The sequence below is a fragment of the Balaenoptera borealis genome (assembly GCF_965194805.1).
Source record: "Balaenoptera borealis genome assembly, chromosome: 13".
NCBI lineage: Eukaryota > Metazoa > Chordata > Mammalia > Artiodactyla > Balaenopteridae > Balaenoptera > Balaenoptera borealis.
In genome coordinates, this window is record NC_138870.1 from 97,323,403 (window position 1) to 97,349,710 (window position 26,308).

Genomic DNA, 26,308 nt, shown 5'->3' on the forward strand with positions numbered 1-26,308 from the left:
GTGCCCGCGTGTCACCGGGAGGGGCGGGCTGCGGGACACCGGGCGGTCCCCCATCCCCTGTGACCTCCCCGCAGGCCACGGGGAGCAACACGTCGCTGGAGGGCAGCCGCAGCAGCTCGGCGGGCAGCTTGCAGACCACGCTGGAGGACAGCCTGACCCTCAGCGACAGCCCGCAGCGCGCCCTGGGGCCGCCCGCGCCCGTCCCGGGGCTCCGCGCCGGCCCGTCGCCAGCCGCCCTCCGTCGCCCGAGCCTGCGGGGCCGGGGCCCGTTCAGCCTGCGCGGGCTGCGGGCGCATCAGCGCAGCCACAGCAGCGGGGGCTCCACCAGCCCGGGCTGCACCCAGCACGACTCCATGGACCCGTCGGACGATGAGGGCGCGGGCGGCCGGGCCGACGGGGGCGGCGGGGGCGCGGGCAGCGAGCACTCGGAGACGCTCAGCAGCCTTTCGCTCACCTCCCTCTTCGGGCCGCCGCCCCCGCCGCCCGGCCTCCCGCCCGCGCGCAGGTTCAGCAGTACCAGCAGCCTGGCCGCCGGCCCCGGCCGCCCCCGCGCCGCCGCCCGGTCCCAAGGCCTGGCCCGCAGCCCCTCCTGGGCCGCCGATCGCCGCAAGGACCCGCCGTGCCAGGCCGATCCGGCCGCCGCCCGGGGCCCCTGGGCGCCCGAGCCGCAGCCGCCGCCGGGGGAGCCACAGCCCGGGGACGCCGCGAGCCAGGGGAGGAGATGAGGGCCGCCGCCCGCCCGCCCGCTCCGTCTCACCTTCTTTACCTCAGGAGCCAGGGGCAGACAGCAATACTTCGTCCGCGACCTGGGCGCCGCGCCGAGCCGCCGGGGCTGGGGCAGGAGCAGGGTCCGGGTTGCCGAGGCTCAGATGGGCTCAGCGTGGTCCTGCCCGTGCATATACGTGTATACATATGCATATACATAGAGACAGACATATATATTTATTTATTTTTTCTACCGAGAGCTTATGACTTCCAGAAAGTGCTAAAGTTGGGGAGTGCGGGTCCGGGCCCAGATGGGGCTTTGGCCTGATGTTTGGGACCCAGGCCAGACCCACTCCAGGGCAGAAGGTCCTGCCCGGGCGTTGGCAGCTGTGATTTCTGGCGTCTCCCCTGGGCTGAGAGTAGCTTGGAGAGGGCTCTCAGGCCTCCCAGGGTCCCGTGGCCGGGGAGACAGGCCCAGAAGAAGAGGTGGAATTCAGGGTGCATTTTTTTCCTTTAAAGAAGAAACGCTGCTAAGATCCCGTCCGTCCAGGTGTTGGGGTGTCTGTCTTGTTCCCGACCGTCTAGTTGTTGTGACAGTCCTTTGTAGATGCCCCAGAGCACACAAACTCTCTTAGTCAACCAGTTAGATGTCTTTCTTTAGAAAAACCAGGGGTGAGTAGTCGTACTTTTTTAGGGCAGGGGTGGGGGGAAGGGCGGCTCCGAGGCTGGGCAGGGGCCTCTGCCTCAGGTGAGGTCCCTGGCCTGGGTGGCTTTGTCCCAAGGAGGCTGAGGGCAGCAAGGCTGCAGGAGGGGGAGGAAAGGTGGAGGCGTTAAGCAGATGAGGTGCTTGGAGGTCAAGGGAACCCGCCTGGTCTGTGCTGCTCGGGCTGCCCCTGGGGCTTCTGGGCTCGGGCAGTCAGTGGCTCGTTACTTATTGCCTTTCACCCCCCAGGTGGACCCTGAGCCACGGCCATTCCAGGAGGTTGTACCCCCCGTCCCCTCACAACCCCCTGTCCCCTGAGCTGCTCTGCTGCCCCTCTCCCCACCCTCCATGGAGTTCAGGGTAAAGCAGATCTGACAGGATTCTAAGCAGGGGTGATGCCCAGCCTGGTACCTGGAGACCACATCCTCCCTCCTCCTCCCGCTGCTTGTCTCTGGGTCTCTGTTTCATACCCATCACCCCCACTTTCCCAGAGCTGCAGTGCTTCTCAAATGGGTTCACGGACAGGTATTTTTTTATTTGACTAGTTATGCATTTAGTTTAGTAGTTATTAGAAAAAAAACAGTACACTGAACCCATGATTTCACAGACATATTGCTGAGGTCAAGGCTAGGTTTTTGAGCAGTGAATGGACTTGAAGTCAGTCTGAAGAAGGTTGGGATGTGGTGGTGGAATGGTCTGCAGACACGCAGGGGTCATGGGGTGGGAAAGGCTGCAAGTTGGGACCCACTGTGCTTCAGGAATAACCAGGCCCTTTGCCTGTGTGAGATCATCTCAGTGGCTTCAGCTGGGCCCCACTGAGGAGCCCTTGACCTTGTTCCCAAACCCTGACCTTAAAGAGTCTGGCTTTGGGCTGGGCTGCAAGTGGGGAGGGTCTGCTTGACGGGCTCTGGGTGTCTTCTGGGCAGCATAGGGCCTCCTGAGGCCTGGGCATCGTGCACAGGGAGAGGGCAATGTGGCCTGCAAAGCCTTTCCCCCAGAGCTGGTGGGGGGAAGGGTTGCCAGGCCCACTTTACACCTGAGGAAACCAAGGCCCAGGGAGGTGAAGGGGCCACCCCAGGATCCCCCGGGGCCTGGGCAGCAAAGAGGCTAGGGTGCCATTGGGGGGCCAGCACCTGAGTACCTGGAATGTGAAACAGTGACCCTGTGTTTCAAAGCGGGTGGATTCAGAAGGCGCAGCCTGGCCGCGGGCCTCTTTTGGCAGCGGGGGAGTTGAGACCTGGATCTGCCCCCGCGCTTCTGGAGCCTCCCTCTCCTCGCCCAGAAGTGTGGTGGTGGGCAGTCCTCTTCGAGGGGTCGCTATGAGGACACACAAGGCGATGCCCAGATGCTGTGCTCCCTCCCAGGACGGGAGCCTCCAGGGTGGGAGGTTGGCTGGGCCTGGGGTCGCGTCCCCTCCTGCCCCCGGTGGCCTGTTGGCTGGTGAGGGAGGCCGGGCCCAAGTCCCAAGCCGCCTGCCTGCTCCAGAGAGCCTTGCGCTGGCTGCCTTTGCCACGCCCATGGTTTCATCACGGGGACGCCCGCTCGTCTGGGGAAGAAGGGGGCACGGGTAGCCGGCCCGGCTCTGCCTCGCCCGCCCTCCCAGCGCCATGCTGGCCCCAGCCATCGAGGTGGAGGGGAGCCCAGGCACACAGTGGCTGCGCACGGCAGCGTGTTCCTGGAGGGACGTGTGTGCTGGGGGCCGGAGGGTGGCCAGTGGGACCTGAGAGGACCGTGTGTGGAGGGTGGGTTGGCGTTCAAGGGGATGGCATCTGACACCGGTCAGCGGCTTCCGTCTTCTGGGCTCAGGTGTCATCCTGTTTACTCTGCACGGTGGCCCTGAGCCGTGTGCACTGCTGCCCCATGCACAGACCAGGGAAGTGACTTTCTTGGTGTCACCGGGTTAGAAGTGGCTGGGCAGGGAACACATCCTGGGCGAGTCTGACACAGAGCCATCCTTTTACCCTGAACTGAGTGACCCCAGAGCAAGCAGACACGTGGGAAGAGTGATCCAGGCATCGCCTGAGCAATGGTGCGAGGGCTGGACAGAGCAGGGTGTGTCTGGAGGTGGGAATAGCTGAACACGGAAGATAGAAGCTTTGTCTGAGGGAGTTGTGGGAGATGGGGCTGGCTCCTGGAGGGTCCCAAATGCTGACCCCAGGCACTTGGCCTTTTTCCTGGGAGCTACAGGCGATGGGAGACCAGGGAAGCTGTGATTGGCTGGCCAGGAAAAGCCCAAATGGCTAAGGGTTGGGTGAATAGCCCCTCGGCCCTCCCTGATCCTGTGGCCTGTCCATCACAAAAGCACAAACCTACCCTAACCCACATGGCCTTGCCCTGCGGAGAGTGGGGACCCTGGTGCTGGACACCCCAAGCTGTCTGTTTGCAGGCTTCTGCAGAGTGGTGGCTGGTGGGCCACTCAACACCTGTACAAAGGGACCCAAGCCCAGATGGGGCATAGTCTACCCGGCCAAACCCTTTTCCTGTCCCCTGCTGGGCCGCCTCCTGCACCAGGCAGCCCCCTAAAAGTGGACGAAGTGTGCACAGTATCAGCCTGTCTGCCTGTCTTCCCCCCAAATCTTCCCACTGGAGCTTTCTGTTTCCAGGGCCACCTCTGGCCCCCTTTGCTGCGCTGTGTAAGGGCTTGGGGTCTTAGAAGCCGCTGTTTAGCCCAGATACACATACTCTTTTTGTCTCTGTGCAATAATCAGTGTTCCTGGCAGAGCCTGGGCCGTGCTGGGGTTTAGGGAGGAGACAGAGGCCGCCTCCTCCTGGAAGCCCTCGACCCAGCCCTGCTGCTGTGACTATCGCACTCCCAGTCGCTGTACAGTTTCTATGGTGTGAATAAACTTCCCTCCTAGTTGCTGATGGCGCTGGTACCTGCTGGCCCAGATGGCCCGGGATAGAGAAACCAAGCGGCAGCTGCCACCAGTGCTGTTTTGAATAAAACCCAGAAGCTTATTTCAGAATTTCTCCATGTGTCTGTGCTGTTCTTTCTCCAGCGGGGTGGGTGTAGAGTTGGGGGGCTTCCTAGGGGGTGGGGTGGTGATGTGTTCATCATGCCCACGCTGTGGGGCCTGGGGTGTCTGGGACTTAGAGACACCCCTGAAAGTGTCCTCTCATGGCCAGGGTATGGGTTGGGGACTGCTGGGCTGGGGAGGAAGTGGGGCCTGGCTCTCGCACTCTGGTTCTGTAGCTAAGATGCTGGACCTGGGTGAGAGGGTCACAGAGAGTAATAGTCTACTCACCTGGCACTGTTCCTGAAATCATACTATAGGTATTTTCAGGACTGTTTTGGCTTCAAAGGACAAAAACCCAACTCAAATGAAATTGAGAATAAAAGAAAGAAAGAGCCAGAAGAGAGGAAAGGAAGGGAGGGAGGAAAGTGAGAAACAAGAAGGAAATAACTTAGTGGCTCAAGTAGCTAAAAAGTCCAGAGGTAGTGTTGCCTTCAGGTGCAGTTGGATCAAGAGCTCCAACTATGTTGCTAGGATGAAGTTTCTCTCCACCTCTTGGCTCTGCTTCCTTCTGCGTTTGCTTCCCTCCTCTCCTAGTGGCCACCAGCAGCCCAGGCTTTGGGCCTGTCTGCCTATCCCCAGATGAAAGAGAGCTCCTCTCCCTGACAGTCTGGCAAAGTTCACGGAATCTCATAGGTTGACTGGGGTACGTGCCATGCTCTGATTGGCCAGGTCTGAACTCGGGGATCCAGGGATGGGGGTGACCTACCTGCATCATGGCCTGAGAGCAGGATAGGGAGGAACTGTCAAGGAGAACCGCTGTGCGCTTGTTGGAAGGAGGGGATGAAGGCTGGGCATGCGGCAAAACCTCGCCTCGGGCTAAGCTCCCTGCAGCTTCGTCCCTGGGAAGGGCACTCTCATCACCGCCCTTCAGATGAGGCCAGGGGCCCAGAGAGGTCCAGAGACTGGTCACTTGGATGTCAACAAGCTGTGGGAGCAGAATAGCCAAATTAGTGGCTAGAGGGCCTGCCTGGTCCTCACAGCCTTTTCTGGGCCTCCCACCCCCCCAGTGTGTGCTGTCTTTCCTCAGGGGCTGACTGGGGGTCTCGGCATGGCCAAGGCAGGGACACGGGGATATCGCATGTAACCTCCAACACTGCACCTCCCTCTCTGAGGCCCCGCCCACTCTGGAGAACGAGGTGAGCGGAGGCCACCCCACAGACAGGCCTGTAACCCTGGCCCTGCGTGATCCTGTCCGCTCGCCCCTGCTTTCCCCGTTTCTGCTCTGTGATCCCCTTCTGGTGGCCCCTGCAGCTCTGGCAGATAACAGGGAAATCACTGCAGCTGTCTAGGCCCCTCTGCATGGTACCCACATGGACCCTCCCAGCTGCCAGCCCTGCTGCTCGGAGTACCATGTTTTCCCTGCTCGGGGTGTCTAGAGGGGAGCCCTTCCAAGGCCCTTCTACCTGGGCATCGGCCTCACGGTAGATAGAGCAGTGGGGGCAGGGAGAGAGGCGACCCCTGGTGGGGGCTGTGTGCCGGCCACGGGCCTGCCTCCGTCCAGAGAGGGGTGTTACCCTCATTTTCAGCTGAGGAAACTGAGGCAAGGCAGGCTGTCCACAGAGCAGGCCAAGTGCAGGTCCAGGCCCCAGCTTGAGCCTCATTCTTCACCTGTGAGACCTGGTCTGGCTGCCCAACCTAGGATCTCATGGCCGAAGGGTGCAGCAAGCCCTGGCTCCCTGGGGAGACCACCTGCTCCAGCCCCTTGAGGCAGACCTGCTGGACTCCACGTGTCCAAAATCTCTAGATCGCTGTCCCCCAACACCTATCCCTCCCTGGAAGTCTCGGTCCCAGCCTCGACTCCTCCCTTACCAGGGACCCTGGCCTGAATCAGGCCCACCTCACACTTGCTTCCCTCCTGCTCCCTGACCCAAACTCCTCCTCATCCAAACACGTTCATCCCCTCCCAACCCTCCCTGCTGACCCCCAGGGCCACGTCCCTCAGCCCCGCAGCTCACCCTGCTGAGCCCTGTGGAGGCAGCTGTCACTAGGACCATCCCTCCTTCTGGAACTCTCTCCTCCCTCCCAGCCCCCAGGCTGTCCCTGCCTCCTGGTTCTCACAGGAGCCTTGGGGCCAGGCCCCTCCTCTTCACCCTTTCCAGGCCTCGTCAGTCTCTCTCACTCTGCAGACCATCCGTGTGCTGCTGACCCCACGCCTCTTCCCCAGTGTCCTATAGGACAAGGCCCACCCACTAGACTCCCCTGTTCCTTTTCTCCCCATCCCTTGGCTAACTCTTACTTATCACTTCAGGCCTCAGCTCAAACGTCACTTCCTCCAGGAAGGCTTCCTGGCTGCCCCGTGTCTTTGCCCCCCAGCTTCCACTTCTCCTCCACACCAATGCTTTTCCCCGATGTCCTTGTCTGTTTCCTGAGCCCCCATCACACTGCGTCAGTCAGAGGACTGCAGCCATGGTCCCTTCCCCCAGCCCAGAGCCTGGTGCCTGGTTGAGCCTCAGCACATGTCAGCTACATGTCTATGTTTTGGAAGCAGAAGGGATTTTCAAGACTAACTAAGCCCTTCCCTCATTTCTCTACCTGAGGAAACTGAGGCCCAGAGAGGCGGCATGGCATGTGCCAGGTCACACAGGGAGGCAATGCCAGGGGTGACGGTGACCCGCACCGCCCCTTCCGGGGAGTTAGCGTCCAGCTCTGCTGCTGAGGCTGGGGTGCAGGTGGGGGGCCCTGGGGAGCAGAGCCGTGCTTTGTTTTCCTCTCCCTTACCCGTTTATAATGGGATTAAAAGCAAGCTGCTGTCAAGGAGAGAGACTGACTTAAAAAAAAAAAAACCAAGAACATTTTAAGAGAATGAAAAACTTCGGCCATCAGCACTTTTTATTTAGGCCTGAATTCATGAATTTTAACCAAATAAACACTGGCATGTTAGGTACTAATATATGGACGATTATGCAAAACCACTATTATGACTGTAGTGAGAATTAGATTCTGACTTGGAGGTGGCGTTCCAGGAGGGAAGCATCCTCTGGTTTCCAGTGCTGTGACCTCGGATTGCCATTGCCATGGTAACAGGGCTGCCCTAGGAGTCTGTGGATAGGAGGCTGGTCCTGTGGGGAGGGGCGGCCAGCCCGGGCTGGGCTGGGCCGGTGCAGACCTCCAGGCCCCACCTGCGGGCTGGGCCCGGGGAAGCTCTGTCCCCTAGTCAGCCCTGAGCCTCACAGGAGAGGGGACAAGTCACCAGCGGGAGGGGTGGGGTATGAAAAATCAGCAAGTGCACAGTGCCCCAACGTCACCCACATCTTCTCACTCCCCTCCCTGATGGCTCCTCACTTTCATCTTTCAATAGATGTTTGTTGAGCACCTATTATGCGCTAGGCCTGTGGTAGGTGCTGGGGATACAGCATGGATGGGTCTGCATCTCAGAGGGGGAGACAGAAAATAGACAGCAAACAGACACATGAGTGGGGTTGTTTTAGAGCCCGCGAGGGCCAAGAAGGCTACGGCCAGGTGATGTGACAGAGAGTGACTGAGGGGAGGGGCGGTCAGGGGAGGCCTCTCTGGGGAGGAGTCGTTTGAGCCAGGGCCTGAAGGACAAGAGGTAGACAGCCATGCAAATGCGTTGGCCACCCCTCAGAGAGTCGGGCTGCCAGATAAAATCCAGGATGCACGGTTAAATTTGAATATCAAATAAACCACGAATAATTTTTTAGTGCAAGTATGTCCCATACAATACTGGGGACATACTTACACTAAAGTTATCTGTGGTTTGTCTGAAGTTCAGATTCTTTTCTTTAAGTTCAGATTCTTAATTGCTAAATCTGCCGAGCCTATCAGAGAGATGAGGTGACTTGCCCAGGTCCAGAGTGGTGGAGTGGGGCCCACACCCTGCCCAGTGGCCCGCCACCCTGCCCTGGTCCTCCTGGAAGCCTGCTTGCAGTCTCTCTGCCAGTCTCGCCCTTGCAATCTGTTCTCACTCTGAGCCCTCTGAGCCCACCTCTGCCTGCCCCACCCTGTTCCATGGCTCCGTGCCCGGAGGCCTGCTGGTGCTCTGGTCCTCACCCTCCGACCACTATGATGTCCCCGCCGCCTCCCTGCCCTTCACTTGGTCATTGTTCCCCAGCCTTCAAGCCCCAACTTGGGTGTCACTGCCTACAGAAACCTTCCTGCAACTCCAGGTGGTCTCCACCCTCTGATGACTATCAGCTCTTCACTTTTTTTTTAAAATTTTTTTTTTATAAATTTATCTATTTATTTTTGGCTGTGTTGGGTCTTCGTTTCTGTGCGAGGGCTTTCTCTAGTTGTGGCAAGCGGGGGCCACTCTTCATCGCGGTGCGCGGGCCTTTCACTATCGCAACCTCTCTTGTTGCGGAGCACAGGCTCCAGACGCGCAGGCTCAGTAGTTGTGGCTCACGGGCCTAGTTGCTCCACGGCATGTGGGATCTTCCCAGACCAGGGCTGGAACCCGTGTCCCCTGCATTGGCAGGCAGATTCTCAACCACTGCGCCACCAGGGAAGTCCCAGCTCTTCACTTTTTAAAAAAAATTAGCTATGTATTTTTTGTGTGTATGGTAAAATATACATAACATAAAATTTACCATTTTAACCATTTCTTTTTTCATTTTAACCATTTTAAAAGGTGCAGTTCAGGGGCATTAACATTCACTAGGTTGTGCAACCATCACCACCATCCATCTCCAGAATTTTTTCATCATCCCAAACTGAAACTCTGTGCCCAACTCCCCCTCCCCCTCCTCCCAGCCCCCGGCACCCATTATTCTTCCTTCTACGAAGTTGACCACTCCAGGTAGCTCATATAAGTGGAATCATACAGTATTGGTTTTCTTGTGACTGGCTTATTCCCCTGAGCATAATGTCTTCAGGGCTCATCTGTGTGTCAGAATTTCCTTCCTTTTAAAGGCTGAATAATATTCCATTGTACAGATACACCACATTTTGTTTATTTGCTGTTGGACATCTGGGTTGTTTCCACCTCTGGCTGTTGTGAATAGTGCTACTGTGAACATGGGTGCACAAACATCTCTCCTTTCTCCTGGGTACAAATCTAGGAGTGGAATTGCTGCGTCGTAGTAATCTTTTTTTTTTTTTTTTTTTTTTTTTTGCATCGTAGTAATCTTGTGTTAAATTTTTTGAGGAACTACTGTGCTGTTTTCCACAGCAGCCGCACCATTTTACTGCCCCCTCCGCTCCTCGCTTTTGTGTGAGGCTTGGCTAATATTTGGATATATTATCTATAGATTTTTGCCTCTCCTTTCCCGTCTTCGTTTCCTTTCCTCTCTTTTTAGCACACTCCGGCCTCCTGGCCTCAGGGGAGGCGAGCGGCTTAGATGAGTGCTGCTCAAGACTTCCTGATTTTTATTTCCAAAACACAAAGGAGAACTTGGAGAGTCTGGGGAGGGAGGAGGAGAGAGCTCCCAGCAAGGAGGAGGGGGGTGGGTGGGGAGGGGGCATTGCCCCGCTGCTCCAGCAGAGGGTCCTGAGCTCTGCTCCGGCGGGACTGGGGTCTGACCCCAGGAGGGATGGCCGTGTGGAGCACTTGCCCGGCCGAAGCATCCCAGGGCCACACGCGGCTCACGAGCTCGGGGGATGGGGTGGGGGGAGGGGGAGGGGTCTCTAAGGCCTGGACACCGCTGAGGCAAATCCCTGGGTGGGGACAACCCCCGAGGACACAGAAGTGGCATTTCGGGCCTCTCTGAGCTCCTGGGCCGGGAAGCCTCCCTCCACACACGTTGCACTGACCCGTCCATCTGTCCGGTGTGTGTGGGTTTGCAGCGCCTTCCCGGCTGTGCCCGCTCCCAGGGGTCGGGTCTGATCTTCTCCCGAACAGTTGCCTGGGGTCCCTGTGCCCCGCCGGGGCCAGGCTGGCAGCTCCTGGGGTCTCCTCAGCTACGATCCAGAGGTAAGCTCCTGAGGATGAGGCTTCTGAGTCTCCCCTGGGCGATGCAGGGCACTGGGAGGAAGGTCTCCCCCCGTGCTGCTGCCGACATCCCCGTTCACTGCATTTCAGCCCGTTAGCGTGGGCCTTCCAGCCTCACGTCCTGGTCCCTCTGTCTTCTCTGCTGCTCTCCCTCTCTCTCTGCCCATCTCTGTGTCTCGTCTCTGCCTGCCTCTCTCTGTCCATCTCTGTCTCTCTGTCTTGTCCTATTTCCCTCCATCTCTGGTTCTCTGCTGATTTCCTGCCCGTTTCCCCCTCATACTTGCAATAATAGAAAGCACATCACCGGCCAGGCGGCCACCCCAGGCCCTCTGTGTTCACAGTCTGTGGCGGGAGGGCTGTGGTCTCCACGTGGGTTGAGGGCTGAGTCACGGCCTGGACCTGATTCTGCGCTCTTTCCTCCTCACACGGTACATTTTGAGTGCGCTCTCGTGTCCTGTGTCTCAGGTGATGGGAAGGGCACTTAGGTCAGCGTCCCTGTCCTGCCACTGAGTGACCATGGCCCAGGGTCACGCTTCTTGGGCAAATCAGGGGACAGCCTGCCGTGCTGGTGCTGAAAATGGCCAGCACCGTCCCCAAGGAAAAGAGAGCTAAATGCAGAGCTGGGGGAGTTCTCATCCCCACCCCAGGGCACCCCGTGCTACATGCTCCCCGAAGGGGTGTTCCGCACCAGACGCTCCTTCCAGGAGGACGGAGAGGCAAAGGTCAGGAGCTCAAGGCCCCAGTCAGCTTTGGGACAAGAACCAGGCCACCTGCAACCACGGAGAGGAGCATCTTCCTACCCAGGAGGCCACGCCAAGGGACACAAGCACTGTCACTGTGGTCATCTTCCGGAGCCAGAGGGGCATTTGGAGAAAGAGCAGCCAGGAGAGCCGTTCCAGCTGGTGATGGGCAGGCCCTGGGTGTCTTGCCCAAGGGTGCCGTGGTGGCAGCTTCTCAGATGGCTCTCAGTGACCCTGACCCTGGTACTCATGCTCTTGTACAGTCCCCACCCCTTGAGTGTGCGCTGGACCTAGTGACTTCCTTCTAATGGATAGAATATGACAAAAGTGATGGATGTCACTTCTTTTAATTAATTAATTAATAAATTAATTAATTAATTTTTGGCTGTGTTGAGTCTACCTTGCTGCACACAGCTTTCTCTAGTTGCGGTGAGTGGGGGCCACTCTTCGTTGCGGTGCCCAGGCTTCTCATTGTGGTGGCTTCTCTTGTTGCGGAGCATGGGCTCTAGGTGCATGGGCTTCAGTAGTTGTGGCATGCGGGCTCAGGAGTTGTGGCTCGCGGGCTCTAAAGTGCAGGCTCAGTAGTTGTGGCGCAAGGGCTTAATTGCTCCACGGCATGTGGGATCTTCCTGGACCAGGGCTTGAGCCCGTGTCCCCTGCATTGGCAGGCATCCGGATTCTTAACCACTACGCTACCAGGGAAGTCCAGGATGTCACTTGCAGAGCAGTCGGCAAAAAGTCTGGCTTCCATCATTCTTGCCCTCTCTTGACTCTTTACCTCCGTGCTCTGATGGAAACTGGCCACCATGCTGTGGGCTGCTGTGTGCGAGGCCCACGTGACGAGGGATTGAAAGATGCCACTCTCAGGCCAATATCTGGGGGGACAAGGCCCTGAGTCCAACAACCTCCAAGACACTGATCCTGCCGACACCCATTCCAGTGAGATTGGAAGCTGACCTCCCTCAGCCGAGCCTGGAGATGAGACTGCAGCCCCAGCCAGTGTGTGGATTGCAGCCTTAGGGGACCCCAAGCCAGAGGGTCTAGTTAAGTCATGTCCAGGTTCCCATCCCACAGAAACTGTGAAATCTTAGGTGTTGTTGTTTTAAGCTGCTAAATTTTGGACTAATTTGTTATGCAGCCACAGATAACTGGTACAAGTACATACTGTACTGTGTTATGAAATCATGTCCTGTATTATGTGAAATTTTACAACAGGAAGATTAACCTATAGTGGAAACCTATAGTGGAAACCACATCAGAACAGTGGTTGCCTCCCTGGAGTAGGGGCAGGACTGCCTGAAAAGAGGCACGAAGAAACTTTCTGGGATGATAATCATGTCTTTTATTCTGATACAAGTTTGTGTTACACATTTATATGCAAATGACTTTTAAGGTTTGTGCATTTCATTGTATGTAAATTTCACCTCTCAAACAGTTAACTAGGAAGCATTTACGGGGAATTGGACTGATATCATCAATTTACTTTGAAATGCATCAAAAAATAAGATGGATTGATGGATGGATATTGATAAGGCAAGTATTACAAAATGTAAACAGTAGAATTCTACTGTTATCGTATCTGGGTGTTCACTAAAAAGTCTTTCAACTTTTCTGTGTGTTTGAAATTTTCATAATAAAACGCTAAAAAAAAAATCACTCATTTAGCAAATACAGAGTACTTAATGGGAGAAAATTAGAATAATAGCATTGTGGTCTGGATACTAATTCTAATCAAGGTTTATTATGTTAGGCATCTGATGAGGCTCTTTCACGTGTGTTATCTCATTTCATTATTAGGGCCAGTGCACAGGAAGCAGTGATGATTCCCAGTTTGTAGATGGGGAAACCAAGGCACGTGGGAGTGCCTCCATCAGGGTCATGCAGCGAGGAAGCCACAGAGCTGGGAATCCCCCGGGTCCGAGTACTCAGAAGGTTTGAGCTATGTCAGTCTAGAGGTGTCACGTCCTTCTGGGCCTCAGTTTCCTAGTCTCTGAAGTGGAGATGGAAACTGCTGCATCAGGTGGGATCAGGTCACTGTGTCTATGTTTCTCAAGGGCAGCTCCGCACAGGCTCCGTGTTGTAGCCACAAGAAGCTGTGGAAGGCACTGTGAGACCCTTCAGTGCATGAACTTCACCTCTGTGGCCCTGCTTCCTCCACCAGGGGCGGTGCACGGTAGGTAACTCAGGACAGGGAGACGTATCCTTCCTTAGAGGCTGGCCTCCTCTCCTCTGCGGCTCCCACACTCGGCCGGGGGCTTCTGGGGCCTCACTCCCGCGTGGTCAGATCCCACAGGGGACGCGACTTGCTGTAGAGGTGATGAGGCCTTACAGCCCAGGGCTCCACGGGGCCCTCACCCCCGTCCCTCCCTTCACAAGGAGGGAGGCCGCTCGGTCCATCTGGAGCCCTGGCCTGAGACGAAGCCTCCAAGCCCCTACTTCTCAAAGTATCAAGGGGCACAGGAAACGCCCCTCAAATGCCTACAAAGCCCACGTTTTGTCTTGGGCTTTGCCCACGCTCTTCCCCACCTGAAATCCCTCCCGGCCTTCTCTGACCCCCCAGCTGCCTCTCACCCCGGAATCGTGTTAGTTGTTACATGTCCCGTGTCCCCACAGGCTTCTCCAAACAGGGACAGAGGTGGAGCTGGGGGTCTGGGCACAGAGCTCCGGATGCCGGCTGAGCGCTTCCTTGTGGCCCTTCACCCTCATGGCAGCCTGGTGAAGAGGATGTTATTATCCCCACATCTGTGGACAAAGAGTTGGAGGCTCAGAAAGGTGAAGGGACCAGCCCAGGGCCCTCCACCAGTCGGGGGCAGCACCGAGATTCCAGCTCTGACCAGCCGGCACCGAGGTCTGTGTTGTTTCTGGCTGGCTTCACAGGGTTTAAGATGTAAGTGAAAATGAACTACACTCCCCAGTGGTCTGTGGGCTTCTGAGTATTCTTTTTTTTTAAAAAAAATTAATTAATTAATTAATTAATTAACTTTTGGCTATGTTGGGTCTTTGTTGCTGCGCGTAGGTTTTCTCTAGTTGTGGCGAGCAGGGGGGCTACTCTTCATTGCGGTGCGCTGGCTTCTCATTGTGGTGGCTTCTCTTGTTGCAGAGCACGGGCTCTAGGCGCACAGGCTTCAGTAGTTGTGGCTCACAGGCTCAGTAGTTGTGGCGCATGGGCTCAGTTGCTCCGTGGCATGTGGGATCTTCCCAGACCAGGGCTCGAACCCGTGTCCCCTGCATTGGCAGGCAGATTCTCAACCACTGTGCCACCAGGGAAGCCCCCCTTCTGAGTATTCTTAACAGCTAATTAACTGTTAGCTAATTAATTAATTAATTAATTAATTCTTAACAGCTAGTTCACCTGTGTTCACAGCTTTCCCACTGCTCTTTAACCCTAAAAACCCAGAGGCTCTACTCCAAGGTGGGGTAACCAGAGAAGGAAGGAGCAGAGGAGGAGCATTTTTCTCTGGAATGCAGGGCAGTGACCAAAATAGTCCCCATCAGGGTCAGAGGTCTGGCCCAGGCTGCAGGATATGTGGGGGGTTGACAGGGATGCCCTGGGCTGATGGCGACCCTTTGCACCCCATTCCCACGGGGCCTTCATCTGCAGCAACAGATGCAGCTGGGACGTGACCGCAGCCCCCAGTGCCGGCCTCCTCTTCCCTCTGGAATTTGTGACCTGTGGAGCTCGGGATGGGAGGGGAGTAGCAGATGATGGGTGTTTACGTGGCACTTTGTTTCCCAGGAGCCTGGCCTCCCTGTGGCCGTGGAGTGAACGCTGAGCAGGTGCAGCCCAGTGACCATCGATCTCCTGAGGCAAGTTTGCAGCCCCGGTGCGGGTATGCGGGGCTCCTCTGTCTGCTAAACGCTTCTGGGAGCGAGGCCAGGCCGGGCCGTCCCTGCTGTCACCCCCTCCCGTTCCGGCAATTCCCCCAGGTGTGGGGTGCGCTCAGACATTTTATTTTGGGTGTGTGGGAGTCAGGCCCAGGATGGACGTGGGGAGGCCGGCACGACATTCCAGAGCGAAGTGCAGAATTCTCAGCCTGTCCCTCAAGGCTTTTCCCAGACTGGGCCATCTTCCCCGAACCTCTGGCTGGGATCCCATCCTCTGGGATATGTCAGGGTTGGCATCGTATATGAGTCTGAATCCCCTGCGAGACCCACCAGGAACTGAAAGACAAGGGCTGCCCCTCCGTGTTTGGTGCGCAGGAAGCTCTCGAGACTGTGGTTTGGCTGAGAAGGCCGAGAGGCAGGGGAGAGAGAGAAAGAGAGGGGAATTGAGAGACTGATTTTAAGAAATCAGCTTGCATGACTGTGGGAGTTGGCAAATCCCAAATCCCAAGGGCAGGTGAAAACTCAGGCAGGACGTCCGTGTTCCAATCCTGAGGCAGAATCCTTTTTTCTCTGGAAAGCCTCAGTTTTTGCTCTTAAGGCCTTTAACGGATTGGATAGGGCCACCCGCATCATGGAGGGCCAGCTCCTTTACTCAAAGTCAGCAGATTGGAAATGTCATCACACCCACAAAGTACCTGCAGAGCAACACCTACATAGTGTTTGACCAAGCGTCTGGGCACCACGGCCCAGCCAGGTTGACACATAAAATCGACTTGTGTTCTTATTGGCTGGGGGCTATGGACACTGCTGTTACCAGCAGCTGGGAGGGGCAGAGGAGGGGGGGAGTGTTGGTTCCCAGCAGGGGGCCCTTCCTCGTCCCTCCAGGCTGTGAGCCGTCCAGTAGCCCATGGGGTCCATGGGCTACTGGGGTCCAGATGGGGTCCAGTAGCCCCATCCCCTGGCCTGATGTCTCACTGTAGGTGCTATCCCGACAATGTCGCCAGTTGACCAAGCAAGGTGTCATTAAGGGCTGTGGAAACGAGGTTTTCCTGCCCAGGGTGGCCTCGAAGTCCTGCTGGCTGTGGGCCAAGTGTCCACCTCCAGAGCCAGGCCCCTCCCTGCCAGGCAGGCTGTGCTGCCCTCTGGAATCTTGCCTGCTTGGATCAGGGAAAGGCCCGCCTGATTCTCTGTCTCCAGTGACCTGGACCACGGGGTCCCTGTGACAGGTGCTGCCCAGCCAGGCCCTGGAATCTCAGTCTGAATGGGCCACAGCCTGAGTCATCACAGCCCCTCAGTCCACTACGACCATCGTCTTCTTGCCCCAGGCTTGCCTGTATCTGCATCTGTGTCCCCAATACACAGGAGCTCCTCAAGAGCAGGGCCGTGCCTGGGACTTAGTGGCCAGTGTACGGCGTGGCACAGAGTGGTGACAAGGCGGGGAAGGGAAGGGAAGGGGGATCTTTCTCAAACCATCATCCCATTTGCAACTCCAGTGAGCCCCTCAGGCTCTGTGACCCATTGTCCTGCCTCCTGAGAGCGAGGCCAGATAAATACCCTTGAAGCCCCTAAGGCGTGAAAGGATTATGTGGGTGATACTAAACTGTGGGACAGTTCTAAGTGAGACTTTAATTCCTGCAAATGGTGGACCAGTGGACTAGTTAAGGAACGCTAGCTGCTGTCACAGATAAACCCCTAAGTCCCAGGGGCTTTTTTCCTGTTCATCTAACATCTGAAATGGTAGGCAGTTCTCCTTCAAGCAGTGATTAGGGATGCAGGCACATCCATCCTGTGGCTCTGCCATCTGCCGCTGTGGATCGTGTGGGAGGTTTTCATGGGCCTGACCTGGAAATGGTCCCACTGGACATGTCACCATGCTTAGCTGCAAGGGGGGCTGGGGATGTGGTCTAGGTGTGAGCCCCAAAGGAAGAAGAAATGGTTTGGTAAACAGTATCTGTTCTGCTATAGTCAGATCCCCTGGGCATTGGGGGGGACACTCTTGCTATAATAACACCTAAAAATGCAGGTTCAGTTACCACAAACTTCTTTATTCAATGCATAGCTAAGTTGGCAAGAAAGTAAGGGAAATTCCTGAGAGCCAGTAATGATGTGGGAGCTGACACCAGAACAAGAAGCAAATGCTGACCTTTGGATGCCCTGAGGCATTTGCTATCAGGAGCCTAGAACTTCTGGTTTTAACTGCAATGCAGACACTATCTTATCTAGAGCTCATGAGAGCTTGGGAGTGGGAAGTGAGATCCTTGTCTCAAGCTGGGACACTTGAAGGTGGTACCCTTGGCATAAGGGTGGGCTATAAGAACCAACCTTCTGGCAAAGAAAGATAACAAGGACATTCATTTGTCCGGGGCTCTGCAATGAAGGACGATAAAAAGATTCCTTCCTGAGAACGCGTCAATTTAGCCTGAACTTCGCTAGCATTTGGGGTTCTAATTTGTGAGATCAGTGGTCCAGAAAACCCCAGGCCAAGAAATTAACCTACAGTGGTGTTAGGTGGATAGACCCGGGGCGCATGGCCGGAGCACACCCACGTCTTCTGAGTCCTCCTGGGTGCCTACAGAATATCATCAGGCCACAGTGTCAAATTGCAAAACACATGAGAAAACGATCCATGATGAGTCAGAGTCAGCAGAAATCTTGCATGCAAAACTAGATGAAAAGATTTCATCTAGTTTTGAATGATCAGAACTAGAATCAAAATAAGTATATAGCTGATTCACTTTGTTCTACAGCAGAAACTAACACAACACTGTAAAGCAATTATACTCCAATAAAGATGTTAAAAAAAAATAAGTTAACAATGTTTCAAGAAAGAAGAATTGAGAACACAGACAAGGGGGGGAAAAGGCTAAAAAAGTGATCAGAGAGATATGAAGAAGAGCCAAATAGAACTTCTAGAAATGAAAAACGTAATAACTGAAACACGAAACTCCACAGATGGGAGGGAGAAATAGCAAGTAGACCCAGTTCAGGAGGGAATCAGGGAACTAGAAGATGGAGCAGAAGAAATTACCAGAATGCGTAACGCAGGACAGAGGGAAAAACCGAAGATACGAGATGGAGGCTAAGACGAGAAGGTTGGGGTGAGAAATAAATGCGCAGCTACTTGGGGAACCAGAGGGAGAGAACAAAGAACAGGAGAGGGAGGCATTACTCAAAGAGGTGATGGCTGAGGATTTTCCGGAACTGATAAAAGACATGAATTTCAGTTCAGGGTGCACAATAAATCCTAAGCAAGGGATTAACAAAAAACCACACTTGGACCCGTCACAGTGATGCAGAATAGCAAGGAGATCTTACAAGAAGCCGAGAGAAGAGAAAATGACCCACCTGTGAATGGCAGTTCGATGGAAGGCAAACTCCTTAACCACAGTGAGAGAGGCTAGGAGCCTGGAAACCAATATCATCAAAGACTAAAACACGGGTCAATTAATTGTCCGCCTGGAATCTGTAACACGTAAACATATCTCTCAAGAACAGGATGAAGACATCTTCAGAGAAAGCCAAGAGGGGCACAATGGCCCTTCACGAGACCCACATCTAAAGGAAGGTGATTCCTGAAGGAAGGGGGTCCCTGGGGGCAAGAGCAGGGGGCGGAGAGATGGTCCATGCGTGGGAAAGCCTGAATACACTGACTTTGTAGAGCAGTCCTAATACTAATTTGGGGGATAAAACAGATAAAATGTTCAAGATTCTGGTACTTCCGGATGATGATTTTGATGCTCTTTGGAGAAATACTAAATATCAAATTCTTTGAGAAATGTTTTCTGCTTTGCCCATACCCCAGGTGCACACTTTGTTGACCTGCAGGCTGATTCAGCACCTGGACAGGAGCCCAGAAACCGCTTTCAGGCCCCAAACTCTTGGCCAAAGGAGAGAATTCCCAGGGTCTGGTTCCCTCGGTGCTGGTCTTCCCATGGCCCAGCCCAGTGGTTCTCACCTGAATCACCTGGAGGGCTTTTTACCATCTGTGTCCGATTTGGCCTGAGAATCTATATTTCTAAAATTCCCAGGTGCTGCTGGGCTCAGACCCCAGTTTGAGAACCACTAGTCTAATAATCCCAAGTCTCTCTGGTCTGTTGCAAGGTTAACACCCCTCCTCCAGGAAGCCTTCCAGAATGCACACACACTTCATGAAGCAAGGACTGCGTCTTCATCATTACCGCTGCATTTTCATCATTTGCCTGCTCAGAACAGAGCAGATGCTCAATCAGTTTTCTTTGAACTGCTCACTATATAAACTTAAAGGGTCTATTCCAGCCAGTGGGTCTTTGAATGGGGGTTCAAGTCAAAGATAGAGAAGGCTGGGACTTGTCCACACCAAGAAATCACTGACACACATACACACACACAACCCATACATACACACCATGCACACACCCTACACACACACACACACACACACACACACACACACCCCATTTCCCTTCACCAGAGTTGCTGTACCTCCTCTGCCCCTCAGTAGGCCTTCTTGAGTGCCCACTGTGTGCCGGGCCTGGCACCGGACTCTGTTGGTCCTGCTGCCCCTCACAGGGCTCCCCCGGGCCTACAGCCTTGTGGCTTTTTCTAAATACAAGGTCACTGGCTCTGGGATGCTTCTTACTGCCCCGCCTCCTCCAGATCCCGCTTCATTCTCCACCCTGAAGGCCATGTCCCTTAGGGATTGGTTCAGAGTCCTGAGAAGCCCTCGTTCCTCCCCATCACTGAAGCTGTCAGTGCCTGGCAGGGGGGCTAGGCGGAACGCCACGGGCAATTGATCCCAACAAGCTTAAGACGTCCCGGTTCCGGGAGAAGCCCCTGCTGACAGGACAGGCAGCTGCCAGCCTGCGGGCGGACTCCTGCGGGAGCAGCTGGGAGCCCTCACCTGGTGGGGCGGGAGGGAGGAGGACGGGGCAGGGCACGTGGGGGCAGCGGTCCCTCTCCTGGAGGGGCTGGATGTCTGGACGGGTGCTGCCCTGAGAGGCGCCCAGAGGACTCGGGGGTTGGAGGGGGCAGTGGGGCCGCTGGGGATGCCCAGGTGGCTGATTTCTGAGGTCAGATTAAGAAGATGGACGGCCTCTCCCGGGGCCAAGAAATGAGTCCCATTGCAAACCTCTGAAGGGCACGAACCCAATGTGGAGGAGGAGAAGCTTTATACAGAGCCATTCAGGAGAGTAATGAGGAGTAACGGGTTGAAACTGAGCCGATTTCAGGAGGGGTGTCTTGGTTGTGACATCTGTCAGGGCTGAAGCTGGCTCTGGCAGGGAGAGCAGCCTGGGGCATCTACTGCACTGGGCGTGGGAGGTGCCCGGGGAGAGGCCCGGGGCCCTGGGGAGGCCACTTCTCCAGACGCACAGTTGGCTGTGCGACGGCCCTCCTCCTGGACCACCTCATCCCGAGGCGGGTCAGACCTGGCCTGCATCCCCCGCCTGAGCAGAGGAGGGTCACAGCTCTGGGGCTGCCTGGGGCCAGGAGGGGATGGGGGCCCAAAGAGTGACAGCTTTCTGACAGGGAAGCTCGGTGTGGCCTGGGCCCTCTGCTCTGCCCGTGGGGGACCAGGCAGGCATCAGCAGCCGCCCTGGGGGGCCCGGGTCACCCGGCAGGGTGGAGATTCAGACACCACCACCACGCAGGCTCGTGTCAGAGCCCAGCTTTCTGTTTAGGGGAGCTGGACCTATGGGGACCTCGGCACGTGGCCATATCCTCGGGAGCAGAGCATTTCCAGAGATCTCTCAGCCGCATCCCAGAGCCTGGGGGAGCGTCTACACCCTGGAGCTCGCTCACAGCTCCCCTGAGTGGCTCGGTCCCCAGGGTGCCGCCCCTCCTTCCACGCGGGACCACGTGCCAAGGCGGTTCCGGCCCTGGGGGACACCCATGGCTCAGGCTCCGATGCAGCGCCCAGGCTGCGCTGTGCGGGGCAGGGGTGCCCTCGGGGAGCCCAGGAGGGGGCGGCAGGCCTGGGGTGCAGAGGGGGTGCCCTCCTTCATGCCCGGCCTCCAGCACGCCTCCTGGGGAGGCAGGAACTAGTTCTCCCCTTCTGCTGCCGTGAGAAGGCTGCCTGCCGCGAGGCCTCGCCTCCCTGGGTTCCTCAGCTGCTGAGTGCAGATAGGGTTCGAACCCTGACTTCCAGCACGTGCGAGGCCACGCATCTTGCACTGTCATGCGTTATGAGACCAGTTGCTTCACCACACCCGGTCTCTCCCGGAAAAAGGAGTCAGGGACCTGATACCCACTTCCACAGGGGTCCAGCCTGGCCCTTGGTAGGTGCTGCTGAGCGCCAGCATGGGCTGTTATCCTGGGTCCCGATGAGGCCACTGGGCTGTGAAGCAGGGATGTCCTCCTTGTGCAAAATGATTGGTCCCTACGGTCCCCACACCCTGGCAGCAACTTGCTTTGACCTCTGTCTCCCTGTACAGTCTGGCCTGGACCTGGTCTGGAAACTTCTTCCCGCCTGCAGACCTCACCCACCCCAGCACCCAGTGCCTGCCCCCCCCGAACGCCCTCCCCTCCCACCCCTCCCGCTGCCCCCCCGTCCCTGTCCTTTCCTCCCCTCCCTGCCCAGGCCTCCCCTCCCTTCTGGCCCTCCACTCTGGAACAGCCTTGCTGTTGTCTTTGCAACTTTCTTGCTGTCAGAAGGCAGCACTCGGAACTGTTTGCTTGTGGGATTTTTATTCACCCATGAAACTTGGTGCTTGGCAGATGGGGAGTAAGAAAGAAGTGTGAGTGTCAGCTCTGCCTCCTGAACAGACCCTCAGGTCAGCACCGGTTCCTGGGAGAGCTCGGCCTCCCCAGAGGGGACCTGCAGAGCTGACAGCACACTAAGCCACGTCCCTTCCCCATATAGATTTGTATTCAGGAAAGGCTTTGGGGGAAAGTAATAAAAAATGAAGAAAAAAAACCGCCAATGCGTCCAAACAAGATTTCTCATTAGTTTGAAAGATAGACTAGGACCTAGGTCTATAATAAGGAGGCTGGATCGTGTGGTGGCTTTAAGATCCCCCATCTCCTCACCCATCACAGGGCAGGCCTCCGGCCCTCCAGCCTCCCCACGGGTGCTGGTGGAGGGGCTGTGTCTTCTCCCTCTGGACCACAGCGTCCTCCCTGCTGGCTGGCGATCATCACCCGGCCTGGAGTAACCCCGAGGGTCCTCAGTGAGAGCCGGGCAGGTTGCCTGGCCCTCAGCCCGCCCTCACTCGCCACCCTTTCCTCTCCTGCTCTTGCAACACCCCGCCGGTCATCCGGAGAGAGGCTGGCTGCCCCCCTGCTGACTTCCTGCCCCCTGGGGCACCGATGCCATCGCTCCTGCTGGAGGCTCGCCCTGCGGTTCTAATTGGAGGGGTGGGCGCCCCTACGTGGGTCCTGTGGATTTGGACTGTGTTAAACTAGGAGTCATTTCTCAGCTCAGATGTGTCTTCTTCCTGGAGAAAGGTCTTGAAGTGCCTACTAAACAAGGTACAAAAGCAGCTCAGGGCCCTCTATGCGCAGCTTTGGTGGTGACACCAGATACAACGAAACGATAAGGGCCATTTCTCTTCTGTCTCTGGAACATGAAAGCAGACGCTTAGGCCTGAGATTATAATATGTGAATGGAATTGCTGTTACCTGGAGCTGACAAGCAGAACCCTGACTTCCGGAAGCCAGGCCTCCGGGGCAGCCTGTAGCGATCATTAGAGAAGCTTCTACTTGATCTTAAATTAGTGAACACGTTTAATGGCCTCTCCCTCCCTTGGGCTCTGGGTGTAATGGGCTCCCTCGGGCTCCCGCCCTGGACCGCCTCATTGCCACTCCTCCGCCACCTGCAGGATGAAGCCCACCTCCGTTCTGGGACCTGCCCAGGCCACCAGCTCTCCCTGCTCAGGCCTTGAGCTGAAGGGAGCTGAGCTTCAGGCCCCGAGAACTTTGTCTCCTAAATGTCTCTGGGGTCCTTCTGCTGCCGCCAAGACCTCTGTGCCGGGTCCCCTTGTCATCTCTCCCCTGGACCTCACGGGGTCCCCTCACTCGCCCTCCTCACTGACCCACGGGATCTATGTGAAGCATGAATGAATCTGACTGCATCAGCCCCTCACCTTTGGTGGCTCCCCAGTGCTTTTGGCACAGGACTCCCTCTCCCTAACATCAGCTGCCCTCTGCCCACTCTTCCAGCCTTCTCTCCGTACCCTGTCTCAAAACTCCATGCTAGCTACAGCAGCCCACCTGGCTCATGTCGCCCCCGCCCCCCAAATCTTTGCTTATGCTGGTCCCTGGATGCCTAGATGCTCTCCGCTCCCCAACTCCCTGGGCTTTGCTGGAGAGTGACTACTGGTTTTATAAGAAGTGTCTGTGGGGGCTTCCCTGGTGGCGCAGTGGTTGAGAATCTGCCTGCCAATGCAGGGGACACGGGTTCAAGCCCTGGTCTGGGAGGATCCCGCATACCGCGGAGCAACTGGGCCCGTGAGCCACAACTACTGAGCCTGCGCGTCTGGAGCCTGTGCTCTGCAACAAGAGAGGCCGCGATAGTGAGAGGCCCGCGCACCGCGATGAAGAGTGGCCCCCGCTTGCCACAACTAGAGAAAGCCCTCGCACAGAAACGAAGACCCAACACAGCAATAAATAAATAAATAAAAAGTCTTTAAAAAAAAAAAAAAAAGAAGTGTCTGTGGTATTTCCTCTTCCAGGAAGTCCTCCTGGAGCTGCAAAACCCTACTCCCTCTCAGTATGCTATGTCATGGCATCGCCTGTTTTGGATCTGTCTGACCCCAGTGTCCCATCTCTCCAGGAACACTAGTTCTGTCCAAATCCCAGCCCACGAGGCTACCTGACTCTGTCACTCCTGGGGCCCCTGATGCAGATAGAAACTAACTTCACCAAGATGGAACCCGCAAACCAGCGTAAGACAGCTGCCCAGAACTTCCTGAGGCCGGGCACCAGCACTGGCTGGGATCCTGAGGGAGAAGGCTGGCCGGAGGGCTCCCAGGGCCCCGTGCCCCTCAGCTCCTGGGACCTGCCCTGTCACCTCCCTCCTTGGAGACCAGCTGGCCCTGAGGGAGGGAAGGAGCAGCGCTGGGCTCTCTGCTCCTGTGAAAGGGGTCTGAAGCCCATTTCCTCGGCCAGCAGGCTTTTCTCCCAGATCCCACTCGGTTATAGCTGCTCTCAGCCTGCATTGTCTTATCCATTGGAGAGGGCTGCTCAGCTCTCAGAGCCCCGGTCCCCTCAGCTCACCCACCCCAGAATCACATCATTTTGTTTTCATCACATGTTCTCATCAGGAAGGCCTGGGGAGGACCCAAGTGGCACCAGGATGTCCTTGGGCAAATAGACCCCAGATTCTCAGAGCCCATGAGGAGGGGATGACAAGGACCAGATGGGGTCCCTGTGGACAAGGGTCACATGGGCCTTGAATGCTTCTGTCTTCCCTGGAAGTGTCCCTGCTCTTGTCATGAGGAGGGGCGGGAGCGAGGTTGTGAAATGTCACATGGGGAGAAAACTTTTGAATTTTCTGACTTATCTAAGCCCTAGCCACATTGGGGCCCTGTTCCAACACCGAAGAGCCTCTGAGGGACAGTAAACCCTGCGTGTTCCCGAGCGGGGCTGGTCTTGTCACCTCCTCCTCCTCCTCCTCAGGGGCCCACAAAGGACTTGGGGCACAGCCCCAGGGGCTCTCAGGAGCCCAGGGACCCTTGGGGCCACCCCAGGGCGGCACCGTGCTGTACAGCCTGGCACTTTCATGCAAGTGCATTTGCCTTGTTATCTGCATTCCTTCCATTTCTCAGAAATGCTAGTACTCCTGCAACTCCCAACCTCTCTGCTGATAAGACACAGGGGATCCAGGGTGCGTACCTAGGTCAGGGGGTCGGACTGGAGCTCTGAGGAAACTTGGTACAAGTGGAGGGATTGCTGGATTCGAGTCAATAACATCCTTGTGGGAAGCAGTTACAGTCGGACTCAGAGCGAACATCCGAGTTGAAACCATGACCCTGTCATTTCTTGGCAAAACACAGACCCTCTTGGCCTGAGTGTCCTGATTTCAAAGGGGCATGTGCTCCCTCACAGGGTCATGGTGGATGCCCTTGAAAGTGACTGTCAGCGCTTGCTAGGTGCTGGGGACGCAGAACCGGAAGCCGGGTCTCCGCCCCAGGGGCCCACAGAGGAGGGAAGCACCCTAGGGTTTGTTGGGTCGGAAGGAGCAAACTCTTTTTTTGTTATTGTTATTGTTGTTGTTTCTTGGGCCGCGCCACGGGGCCTGCGGGATCTTAGTTCCCTGACCAGGGATCGAACCCGGGCCCCCTGCAGTGGAAGCGCGGGATCCTAACCACTGGACCGCCAGGGAATTCCCAGGAGCAAACCTCTTCGGAGCCAGTATAAATAGAGTGAGTTAGTGAGTCTGCTGTCAGGATCCAGGGAGATCCCCCAGGACTTACTGCAGGAGGGAGGGCACCTCTTCTGGCCTCTCGGGGTTCCTGCCCTTCTCTGTGTGTGGGCTCCACTCTCCGCGGGCAGGAGGAGCTGTTTCTGCCCCCCTGAGGTGCAGGGGCAGGAAGAGGGCACGGAGGGCTTCCAGGTGGCTTAACCGATGAGGAGGATTTAATCCAAGGCCAGGCCTTGTAGCATTCCCAGCACCTAGCACGAGGCCGGCCAGAGAAGCTAATGATGAATGAGTGAATGAATGACTGTCAAATGTGGGTGGGCCTGGCTGTGAGGCCTGCATTGGAGCTCGTGGGCAGGGGGAGGTGGGCAGGCTGGGCAGGACCAGCGCAGGACACCTGGCAGGCTGCCGGCTGACCCCCGGGGAGCAGTCACTACGAAATAGCCACAGAGGCCTTGACTTTCAACCCAGCAATTCCACTTCCGGGAATTTATTCCACGGAATTACTGGCATAAGTACACAAAGATATTTAATACAGCATGGAAGCCACCTAAATTTCCATCAAAATGGGTTCGAAACACTATACACCATGGAGCATTCATACCATGGAATCCCAGGAGCCATTAGCGAGAATAAAGTCGATCTACATGGCCTGATAACAAAAGGACTGCAAGGGGCATTGTGAAATGAAGAAGAGCGTGTGCAGGATGGTGTAAGAAAAAGCAGGGATGGTTGGGCGGGTGGGGTGTGACCCTGCATGGGTGTAGAAATGTTCGTGGCAAAGGCTGGGAAGCAGACAAGGACATCTTACTGATCCTAAACCCTTTTGCTTTTTCCATTTTATTTCTGTCTCAGTTTGAAAAGCAGTTATTAAAGATGGAAAATAACAACAAACTTATTTAGCTTCTTTCTGGCAGGAAGGAGCAGGTTGCTTGCTAATAATGTGACGATTCTTGAAAAAATTGCCCTCAAACAAGAGGCGGGGTGACCTTGGTTTAGACTGGGGCCCAGGCTGGCTCTGGGGGAGGTAGTTGGGGGGGGTCGGCCCCCCCGGGGGTGTGCAGGACGGGGTGGCCAGCAGGTGCAGGCGGCATC

The 26,308-nt window shown here is 56.2% G+C and overlaps 1 protein-coding gene across 3 annotated transcripts in view; it reads left to right on the forward strand.

Moving 5' to 3' along the window:
- The window catches only part of CACNA1I (calcium voltage-gated channel subunit alpha1 I), a 118,718-nt gene extending 114,344 nt beyond the window's left edge, over positions 1–4,374 (forward strand). For all 3 annotated transcript variants that reach the window (XM_082352714.1, XM_082352713.1, XM_082352712.1), the window contains one exon: positions 75–4,374. In XM_082352714.1, the coding sequence (XP_082208840.1) occupies positions 75–725 (651 nt within the window). In that variant the 3' untranslated portion in view covers positions 726–4,374. The remainder of the gene's footprint in view (positions 1–74) is intronic.
- The last annotated feature ends 21,934 nt before the right edge of the window (positions 4,375–26,308 follow it).